Source organism: Mastigoproctus giganteus, chromosome 5 (genome assembly GCF_048544385.1).
Source record: "Mastigoproctus giganteus isolate SK-2022 chromosome 5, ASM4854438v1, whole genome shotgun sequence".
Lineage (NCBI taxonomy): Eukaryota > Metazoa > Arthropoda > Arachnida > Uropygi > Thelyphonidae > Mastigoproctus > Mastigoproctus giganteus.
The window spans coordinates 104,862,718-104,874,894 of record NC_143579.1 but is presented as its reverse complement, the minus strand read 5'-3'; the positions used below and the strand labels follow the sequence as shown (position 1 = coordinate 104,874,894).

The 12,177-nt window shown below is 35.8% G+C and overlaps 1 protein-coding gene across 1 annotated transcript in view; it reads left to right on the top strand.

Annotated features, from left to right (window-relative positions):
- Positions 1-12,177, top strand: part of COX7B (Cytochrome c oxidase subunit 7B) — a 47,920-nt gene that overhangs the window by 15,275 nt on the left and 20,468 nt on the right. Inside the window, exon 2 of the mRNA XM_090373389.1 lies at positions 2,614-2,789. Coding sequence (XP_090229515.1) covers positions 2,614-2,789 — 176 coding nt within the window. The remainder of the gene's footprint in view (positions 1-2,613; positions 2,790-12,177) is intronic.

Below are 12,177 nucleotides of genomic sequence, written 5' to 3'. Positions count from 1 at the left end.
TCCACAATGTTCCCCGCATACACACTACTCGGACTCCCTCCAGTCACTATCTGGCAGAGTAGAGGTAACAAGATTATACACTAGCTGATCCGGAAGCCTCCTAGAGAGTTACCAATAGGTTCGTTCCGGTGTACTAACTAGCGGCCGGCCTGCGAACACCGTTTTAGAGCTGTACCCTCGAAATGTAAGGAATATTGGATCTCACCACGATGTTCATCATAATCTCAAAAGTCATCAATCATACTTCATGATGGAAGAGATAGGGAGGCCGAGTGGGTAAAGTACCTGCCCGGCAACCCAAAGGTCGCGGGTTCGATTCCCGCCTCGGGCTTGGATCAAAGTACTGCAAAAACCTTGGGAGGTGCAATATGGCAACAGAAGCCAATGCGCCAACAACTACCAAATCAAAAAAAAAAAAAAAAAAAAGAGATAGGGAAGGGTTGACCAGAACTTAGCTCAAGAGACTAAACATGGGTTCCACCATTTCAAGCCTCCAATAAGCAAAGTGGTGGTATTGCACCGGTTGATTACTTCAGTGCTGTGATTACTTCATTTAAAATGTAACATTTAGTAGTAGTAGTAATGGCAAATGATGCAAGAAAGCAAGCTTATATAGCATGAGCCAAAAAAAAAAAAAAAAACTCAGTTCATCCATCCATACTCTCCAAGAATTTATCTACTTCTCCCTTGAATTTATTCAATCCATCCACTTCCACAACAACAGATGGAAGCCTGTTCCAACGTTCAACCACCTTTCTCCTCCACTTTCCTTTCAGTTATCACAAAGTCGTTTAGCTCCTCGTTAGAGTTTGATAAACTTCTACATTCACACTAAATTTCACATGTGTGAATGTTGATGGAAAATACCCATTCAGTTTGTCTGCACAGCGTTATCAACGGTTAACCCATAAACATCAAGTGGCCCAATGTGATTAAACCCCTTCCATCTACTTCTAATGTAAGCATAGTCTTTGCTGTTTTTCTTTGCATTCCTTTCTAGAGACCTCTCATAATCTCCCTTAGCTTGCCTAACTCCCTTTGTGAATTGATTACATACTACAGGCAGTTCCCGGATTTACAAATTTACAAGTTTTTTTTTTTTTTTTTCCCTCAAAGTATCAAGTATCGATAAAATCGAAAATATGAACATTAATTGCAAAAAATGAATGTTAAACATTCATAAATAGCTCATTTCAAACCATGCTCGTAGCTGTACAATACAGTGTACCCCCACTTTACGATATTAATCCATTCCAGAGACACCATCATATCGTGAAAATATCGTAATGTTAACCCAGTAACACGTTTTTTGGTATTTCGTTAACCTTGAAAGTTGAAATTTTCGTTGTATAGCTCTCTAAAAGGTCATTTTTATAGTGTAAATTGTATTAGCTATTAATTCAAATCATTAAAATGCACTACACTTTCATGAATATTTGTGGGCATTTAGAAATTGATTAAAGATAATCGATCTTTTGTAGGTGAACGCGTGATATCTATCGAAAACCTACAAACACTGGTATGCTTCTACATTATAACAGCTATCACCCGTTCACCTACAAAAGATCGATTATCTTCAATCAATTTCTAAATGCCTACAAATATTCAACGATGGAATCTGCTTTGGGCTCAGCAGGTTCTTAAACAGGGGTTATACCCTTGTTACAATAAACCAAATTAGGGTACAAAATACTGCACCAATCAACAATAGTAATATCAAAAAATACTTTATTTCTGTCCAATATGTTGAACAATGGCACGAACAGCTTAACAGATTCTTTAAAGATACCAAATTTAAAATTGTGGCCAGGCCAATACGGAAATTACACACTATAGTGAACAATTGCTCAGTCCTTTCCTTGTTCGGAACCCAAATTAATGACCTGGTATACAACATTTCTTGCGGTGATTGCGACTCATCTTACCAGGGTTCGATGCGTGTTCCTTTGAATATTCGTGTTAATCAACATGTGGCCTCAGTTCGTGCTTCTCGTTCAGCAGCATCAGAATTAGCCTTTCACGGTGTTAATGAAAAATATACTTTTTTATTTAACAAGGCCAAAATACTTAAGTGTCCAACGTAATTATACACGACTATTAATTGCAGGAACCGTAGAAATTAAATTACACGAAAATTATGTTAATGTTGGTGGGCTATTATGCACATGCACGAAGACAAATAATTCCTATTTAAGTTTCATACTCACACCTATTTGGTAATTTTCATTCTTGTGATCACAACATACGGTCGAAAATCGTTGTCAGCTTCAGGAAGGAAAATCGTTTTGCAATTTTTTTCTTTAAATTCTTTTAATTAATTTTCTTATTTTTAATTGCATTAAATTGATTTTTAATTGTGTTAAATTGATTTTTAATTATTTTTTAAATCATTTGTTACTCTAATGTAAGTTTTTCGTTTTAATTGCTGGAGGGTATCATACGGAAGTGTTCTACATACTATGTTGAGGTAAACTTCTCTTATTATTTTACAAATATTGATACATAGAACATATTAAGCATTACTGCTCTGGTTCATACTATTTAACAACTAAATATAAATATATTAGTTACCTTTACCTTTTGCTTAATGAGTGCTCATATATTGCATTTCAGGTCCTGGGTGTAAAAGAGTTATGTCAGATTATGCCCCGTCACATTTTAAACCTCCCAGTATGAATGATATGCCAGTGCCTTCAGGCTCTTGGATGTCAGAATATAATAAAAAGCAAGGAAAGTATAACTTGCAACTTGCCTTAGGTTTAGGATTTTTCTTGATTACTACAACTGTTGTAAGTATAATTTAAAATATTCAATATATTTTTATTTTGATGTTATTTTCTACCTTTCTTGAGCCTAACTTTTTTTCACTAACACCTCTTTTACTAATTCTAGTACCTCTTCTTTTTGCTTGTTTTGTATCTCGAAATCTTTCATTTCACTTTATATTGGTTTAATCTTAAGTGAAATAAAAATTGTCAAATGCAAACATTGTTGAATTAGAAATATTTAGTTATGATATATGTAATTTAACCCATTTGTAATTCCTTAAAATTTGTTGTTCTTCAGGCTTTCAGCTCCTTGAATTTTTTGGTTTTTTTTCATGAAATTCATATGACAGTGCAATTTACTGAAAAATGCACGTGGGGAGTACATTGCACCAAGTTATATCACTGGCACAGAGGCACTGCCTTTATTCGTCTGTTCATCTACTCTGAAGGGCAGGTGGGTAGGGATGAATTACAGTGGCTGGTTGAATGGTGTTGGTTCACCCCAGCCAATTAAAGAAAGAGATAGACAGCATCACTCATTAATATGTTGTCTGTTTATAGCCTGGACAGCCACCTTTGGGGTTCAGAGGATTTGTAAGCTAGAGAAAACAAGAATGTTGTCATATTTGCTGTTAATGTGGGCTTGAACCATGGTCAACTCAAGCCAGCATTTGAATTAACCATGGTTCGAGTATCAGTCAGCTACGTCAGGCCTATTTTGTGGTTACCTGATGCAAAACATGTTAACCTCTAACAATCCCATAGTATATTGAATCAAAATCATGAAAATAACTCATGTCAGAAACTGGTGTTAAAAGGTATGTGGGAGAATTTGATTCCAAATTCCCCCTCCCAAGTGTGTGTGTGTGTGTGTGAGAGAGAGAGAGAGAGACTTTTTTTTTTTTTTTAGGTAAGCACGAGAGGTATTAGAACCTATAGTACTTAGTACCGTGCTTGGGTTGGAGGTTGAGAAGAAAAAAGATATTTGTTGACATTGGACTTGAACTTCTGTAGACAAATTTTCAGGAAATACGTATGAAGGAAGGTTGTTCCATAAAATGGCAGTTGAATGAATAAACAAGGAAGATGAAAAGTTGGTTCTATGAGTTTGAAGTTGAACAGTAAATGGATGTTGGCTGCATGTGTTCGGACTGTTTTGAAAGAGAGAGCGGGAATTATAGAAGCCAATTCAGAAGAACAGTGCCCATGGAAATATCTGTAGAAGAGGCATGCAGCAGAAACAGTACATCTATGAGACAGCTAGTGGAGAGAGACTGTTGGAGACGAATCATTAATTAACCTAATTGCCCTCTTCTGAACGGAACCAAGAAGCCTGAGAGAGGTTGTGGGGACACCACCCCTGATGTGGGAACAATATTCCATGGTAGGGCAGATTTGCGATTTGTACAGAGTTGAACAGCTGTTTGGAAGAAAAGTAACGCTGAAAGCGAAAGAGAAAACCAAGTTTTTTAGATGCAGAGGAAGCAATATTTGTAATGTGCTTGTGCCAAGAGAGATTAGAAGTCAGGTAATCCCCAAAAGAGAGATATCGTTTTGCCTAGAAATCGGAGTATCACCAAAGATAAGCATAGGAGCAGAATAATCCTTTTTGCGAGATAGATATAAGACAAGACTGAGTTTTAGAAGTATCGAAATGAAGTAAGTTGTCTTTGCCCCACTGGAGAATAACCTGAAGATCGGCATTTAAGGAATTGGTAGCAGATTTTCGAGAAGTTGAAGCTGATTGAGCAGGGCAAGTTTTCTGTGGAACCTTGGGGGTTCAATGGAAAGTAGAATGCAATGTGCTATCATTGGCAAAACTATGGATAGGATTTCCAGTCAATGGAAAAAGGTCATTAATATACAAGAGGAAAAGAGTGGGGGAAAGAACTGAACCTTGGGGGACACTGGCATTAGTGGAGAAGTTAGAAGACAGAGAGCCATCTATCATTACCCTCAGTGAGCGATCAGAGAGAAAACTGGATAACCAATTACTAAAAACAGTTGGCAAACTATAAGATGGAAGCTTGTTTAGAAGACCCTTATGCCAAATACGATCGAAAGCCTTTGAGATGTCAAGAGCAACTACTTATGTTTCACAGAACCTTTCCGTTGAATTAGTCCATAAATGGGTAACATAAGCCAGAATATCACCAGTGGATTGACACTGACGGAATCCATACTGCCAATCGTTGATCAGACGGAAGGTTTCTAGATAGTTTAAGAGTTGGCAGTTAATTGATCTTCCTCCCTTTCATCGAAGTACCTGCCAGTGTATACTAATCTGGACTTCAGCCAATATCACTATGTAATCATTTACCTGCGTTTACATAGGTCACTTAGGAAAAGGCCTTTTCTTCGGGTTCCATAATACATAAGGAATATTGTTGCATCTGAAAAAGCAGGACTAAAATATTTAACTGAAATATTTACAAACTATACAAATATTTAAAATATTTACAGAATACTAAACTACAATACTGTATTTACAAATTATACAAATATTAAAATATTTACAAAATACTAAACTACAATACTATATTTACAAATATACAATATTCATAAATATACAAAAAACGTTACAATAGAATATCAAATGTTAGACAGTGAATCACATGCACAAGGTTGGTGAATGTTATGGAGGCAGTTGTCAATAATTAATTGCATTTGTAGTGATGTAATTGCCTTGCCCTCTTCTCCCATTGGCTTGAATAAATATCACTAGATGGAAAACGTTTTTAATGTATAGATAGATTATGTACTTTTAACATAGTAAAAAATTGGATTATAGAAACTGAAAAATGAGAATTATTTTATTAGACATTTTTTATTATAATATGTTGAACAATGTTAAGTACAGGTGACCCCCGCTTAATGCTGATAATTCGTTCCGGAAAAACAGAGCGCTAAGTGAATCCGCGCTAAGTGAGTGCCACATTCCCATAAGGTAACATATGTATTTGTGAGTTGCGGTCGGTGCCATAGGATATTTCCTAATCAATAATAAACGGTAGTGAAAAGATGCACAAATGTCGGTCAAAATATTTAATATTCAAATATTTGTACATGTAAAATATTCTGCATTACATACGTATATAATTATGTGGTAACTACTTACGTATGAAAATTAAACTTAAAATTCCAATTAAAATTATGAATTTAATTGATCTAAATTAATTTAATTTAATTGATGAATTTAATCAAGAAAAATGTGTCGATTTTGGGTTGAACTTTGGCCCTCTTCCAAATAAACTAAAAGGGATATTACCGCATTTCCCCATGTATAAGACGCACCTTTTTTCGAAAAATTTGGGGTCTAAAAACTGGGTGCGTCTTATACAGTGGTTGTAGATTTTTTTTACTTGCATTTCCCGCTTGTTGTCTTTTACACTTGTTACCGGTATATTACGTTACGTTTTGCCACGTTCTGCTCAGAAATGGCTCAGAAAAGATTTTCGGTCAGTGCTGAATTCAAGTTATGAGAAGTTATATGAATTTTATGATGAATAAAACTTGAGTTCAATAACTTTATGTAATACATTTTTTTTTCAAATTTCGGGCCCCAAAATTAAGGTACGTCTTATACATGGGAGCGCCTTATACACGGGGAAATACGGTAATTTTAAATCCCCCACAGCATTACCACCCAACAATAAAGTCAACCGATCCTTTGCTGCTTTGAAACCTGGCATGTTTTTTTCTTCTTTCAATATGAAACTTCTTTTAGGCATTCACTTCCACGAAAGTCCTGCTTCATCTATGTTAAAAACTTGTTGAGAAGTATAACACATAATATCCCTCTTCAATAATTTTAACAAGTTATTTTTTGAAAGTTTCGGCTCCTTAATCTGAACTTGCGGCTTCACCCTGGATTTTAAATCTATTCAACCAGCCCTTGCTAGTTTTAAATGGTTTCACTTTTTTTTTTTTTAGGTGAGTTTTCTTCAGATCATCATATTGGCTAATCTCTCTCTCTCTTTTTTTTTTTTTTTTTTAATATATAGCTGTTCCATTGCTTGCAATAGAACAGCTATCTTTCCTGCTGCTAAAATTAATTCTTTATTTTATTTTATTTTTTATTGTTCTTACAGTTAAACTTGCAAGTCCTAATATATGGCACACATCCGCTTGTCTTTGACAGGAATCGATTCGCTTCAAAACGTCTAATTTAATTTTAAAATTCAGTCTTTTTCTTACATTTATAGTCTTTGTACTGCGTCCAGACGTTGCTTTTTCATTCCTATCGGCCATTATTAACTCTTCGAAAATGTAACTGCATTGGTTGCATTAATTATGATACAATGTTCGAGTAAACTGTCCATTATGCACGATGTCTAATACTGTACTGAGTGATGACTAGACTTCAGATAAATGCATATAACGCAAATATTACAAGCAATATACTTGATCATTTTTTAAAATGTTGATCTCGGAACTACATAGCAAGTTACTGTACTGCAATTAAATTAGCATGCGAGAAAATATCACTGAGTGTGGGAAAATTTCTCAAGTCGGCATGGGAAACGTTTTAATGCTGTTTTGACATTCATTTTCAAGCTATCGACTCCATCAAATGAAACGATTTCGTTAAATATGCTAAAAATGCAATCTGTAAAAGAGCGTTATAGTGACCTGAGACAGCATTATAGTCAGATATGGGTTATAATATAAGAACAGCGTTATAGCGAATCAGCGTAAAGCAAACCACGTTATAACGGGGGCCTGCTGTAAAGTTTATTGAAATTACTCTTTCAGTTTTATGAATAAAGAAAGAATCCTGAAGTTTTTTTTGTTTTTTTTTTTGCCATAATTTTTCAGATATTGTGTCGTAGCATTTAGTTGTCTTTAATTTTGAACTTAACTTTTGCTTCACAGTCGTGAAGAGGGTCGTTCTCACAAAAATATTCAAGTGCTTGGGTAATTTTCAAATCCTCGTAACTGTGAGAAATTGGATAATGAATACTTAGACACTGGGGACCCCCTGTATTAATAGTGGCAATGATGCAAGAAAGCAAGCTTATACAGCATCAGACAAAAAAAAAATATCATATTTCACCTATCCATTCCCTCCAGTAGTTTGTCTAATTCTTCCATGAATTTCTTCAAACTACCCACTTCAACAACAAGAACAACAGATGAAACCTTGTTCCAGCAGTCAACCATCCTTCCTCAATTTGAATTTATGCCTCATGTGCATAGTCTGAGTGATAGGGAGAATTACATCAGCATTGGGTTTGCTCAAGCCATTCAAAGCCTTGAACACCTCAGTTAAATTACCTTGCAGGTACCTGGTCTCCAGATGCTACAGTTTTGCAGAACTGAAGCCTTTCTTGGTAAGGGCACCTCTTTGTTCTCCTGAACAATCTTGTTGCCCTTCTCTATACCCATTCCAGGAGCTCCACATCCTTCCTAAAATGAGATTTCCAGACCTGTATGCAGTACTCAAGATGTGGCCTGACCATTGCCTTATATAATATGATAATCTCTTCCTTAAACCTGCAAGCAAACTTTCTATATATCTCTGAAAAAACCCTGTGAGCTTTCCCTTTTCATTTTCCACTGCCCTAAGTGTAGTACCATCTCAGTTGAGACGTTATATTCTGATGCAAAGTACTGCTACACATATGCAGTACCTTGCATTTGTCAATGTTAAACTTCATTTGCCATTTCTCAACCCATCTTGCCTAATTTTTCTAGGTGTTGCTGCAGCAGCATACATTCATTACTGTTGATAACTACCTTGCCAACCTTTGTATCATCTGCAAACTTAGACATTTAGCCTAATATACCCTCATCAGTATCATTATTAAATACAGAAAACAACAAAGGGCTCTGCATCGAATTTTGTGGGACTCAAATCACAACATTAATCCATGAAGTGTCGTGTTTGTTCATAACCACTTCATCTTCTCTCACTCAGCTATCCCTTTATCCATACCAGCAACTTTCCCTTAATGCCACATTGCTCCATTTTATACACCAGTCTCTTATGTGCAACAGTATCAAAGGCTATCCTGAAATTTAAGTATTTATAGTAAATCCTCGCTAATCCAGTTACAGTTAATCCATATTGAAATATGAAAAATTCTGTTCACAGTTGTGTATTGTACTTTGAAAGACACACGGGATTTATGAAGATAGATGAGTTACTCTGACCGTGCAGAGAGAGAGATGGAACATACATCACATCGTCTTGTGTGTTGTTCAGCCTTGTTAACTCAGAGTCGGACAGGTTATTGCTTATATTGCTTCTTTTTTTTTTTTTTTTTTTACTTTATACGTATATATGTACATAAGTTGACGTATTTTATATATTATGGGTTTATATAACTGCTTGCCAAACCACAACCATTGCCTCATTGAGGTCCTTGTATGTAGACTGTTAGATTGTTTTTCTTATAGTCATGCCTTTAACTCTATCAGATGTACCCGCAAAATCTAATAGCTTCCCTTTATTTTTTATGATGTCGCGTATGGTTTGGTCACCAACATTATAATGGTTCATTAAAGATTTAACAGATGCACCGTTTTCAAACTTTTGAATAATTTCAAGTTTTTGTTCAATTGAAAACAATCCTTTTGCATTTACCCATCATTTTCACGATTTCTAAACAAAAATATTTACTATGGAACAGAACAATCCACGCGATGCGCTAAAACAAACTAAACATTTGTTCTCTTTCCATGGGGTTTTTTTTTTTTTTTTTTAATGGCAGGTATGAAGACAGCAGGGGTTGCAGGATAATAGGTACATTCATCTCCCAATCAGAACTTATAGCACTGCTTCTTATCACTTATTTACGACTTGCAAAACATCTCTTTATACCCATTCTGTTTATTACTTGATGATTTCTGGTGGATATTTTTTTTTTACTTTGGAGTCTTGAAGTGTCCTGGTTAATCTGATCCCGATAAATCGAGAGTCTGTTGTACAACTTCTGAGTCTTCTATCGATGGATAAATGTATTGTCTTTTTATAGTTTTTAAATAAAGGCTCTAAAATGATATATTTTTTTTATTTATTTTTGCTACCTATATCATTACAGCATTACCTATATCATTAAATTTTCTATTTAATTGTGTTCTTAATTTTTTTGTCTTTTAGCGATATCTTTTGCTTCCCTAATCCAGATTATTGCTTAGTCCGGATGACTTCTCCCCCCCCCCCCCAATTAATCTGGATTAGCGAGGGTTTACTGTAATATCAAAATTATTTTTTTCTCCAGTGACCAAGGAACTGGAGGAAAAAAGGAAATAGATCAGAAAAGATCACCCCATGCTGTGACTGAAGTATAACTGCATTATGTTTAGAATGTCTTGTATTACTTTAACCAGTGACTTGACCATTATTTTCCCTGGAACAAATTTAGGCTAACAGTTCTGTAATTACTCTTGTCAGCTATTGATCCTCTTTTGTGAACTTGTGATACATTTGCACATCTGCATCTGCAGGGACCTCCCCTGATTCCAAAGATGCTCTCATAATTATGGTTACGAATTTGCTTACCTCCTTTGCTGTCCCCCTTAATCTGATTGGATTGATTCCATTCACCTCGGGTACTTTTTTTTATATTTAACTTCAACAATTTCTCTTTCATTTTCCTCTCAATTATCAGAAAATTCTTTAGCTCCCTGTTAGAGCTTGATAAACTTCTGCCATCTGCCTCCTTAAAGAATTCCTTATGTGTTAAAGGAGATGCAAAATATCTACTCAGCTTGTCAGCAACCTGGATCAACAGTTAAATCATCAACATGAAGTGGACCAATTTGATTCATCCCGTTCTTTCTAGAGTTTACATGAGTAAAGAAGTCTTTGCTGTTTTTCTTTGTATCTTTTACCAAAGATTTCTCGTAATCTGCCTTGACTTGCTTTAACTTCCTTTGTGACTTGATTTCTGATTAATTTATATCTACCATAGGTTTCTGTGTTACCTGATAATTTATATATATTCCATGTATTTTTCTTTTCAGCCATGTGTCTCAACAGTTCATTTTGACATCCATTTAGTTTTAAGCCTTGAACAGTATTCTTTAGTTATGAAAAGCCTAATAGCATTCTGTGATTATTTCCCTGAATGCTTCCCATTTAGAATTTGTTGTTGGTAACAACAATAGTTAGTCTCACTGTATGGAATTTAAAAACTGCCCAAGACCACTGTAGTCTCCTTTACAAAAGCAAACACCTTCCCTTTACTGGTGTAGTTGCATCTTTAATTAAATCCCACATCAGTACACTGTGATTACTGCCACATGGTTGTTTATTATTTGCAGATTCTTAATACATGAAGAATCTGATAACCAGATCAGTAATATTGCTCTCTCTCTCTCTCTCTCTCTCTCTCTCTCTCTCTCTCTCTCTCTCTCTCTCTCTCTCTCTCTCTCTCTCGTTGCTTCTGCTGTAGAAAACTGTTATCCCATAAATCCACAAGGCTTGCTAGTGTGTGAGTGACCAACTCACAAGTTCCAGTTAATATCTGGAAAGTTAAAATTCCCATTAGAAGACATTTTGATTTACTGATCTAGTCTGTTTCTCTGTACAGTTGTTCATTGTACTCATCATAGTCATTTGGCCTATATAACACATTCCTACTCTCTTTTTTGTTTTCCCAGTGCTTATGTCACCCTAAACTAACTCAACATTGCACTCTCCATCTATGTCAACTGTGGTTTTAAGTGCTTTTTTTAACTAAGAGCATAACGCCGACCGGGCTAGCTGGGTGGGTAAAGTGCCTGCCTGGCAACCCAAAGGTCACGGGTTCGAATCCCGCCTTGGGCTTGGATCAAAGCACTGCAAAAACCTTGGGAGGTGCATTATGGCCACAGAAGCCGATGCGCCAACAACTACAAAAAAAAAAAAAAAAAAAACATAATCCCTACCCCCTCCTGTCCTGTTTGTGCTTTCTATATACATTGTACTCCCCATAATCAAATTCTGCATCCATTATATCAACAATGTCTGTATTTGATGACTCGACCAACATTTCATTCATCAAATTTATTTACTGTGCTTGTGTTAGTGTACATGCAAGTATACCTGAACCTGTTCTTACTCTTTTTTACCCTAACACAGCCCATGTATTTCCTTGTTCCGTGATGACCCACAGCAGGGCTAAAAATCCCCAGTAGCTTGCTTTCCAGGCTGTTGAATGTTTCAATAGAAGCAGTGCAAAAATCAATTTCACTTCTGCCTGCAGCTATTTTTAATCTATTAGTATCCCCCCCCCCCCGAAGTCAACAGTTTTCCGACCCACCTAACACTACCTTGATAGCATCAGCAAATGTTCTTGCAAGCTCTCTATTTAAGTGTATCCTATTCCTTTAGAACCTGTCTCCACTGTTAACAATCGCAGACTACACTGAAAAAATTCTACCCCTTGAGCCTTGCACAATCTCTCCATCGCCAAATTGA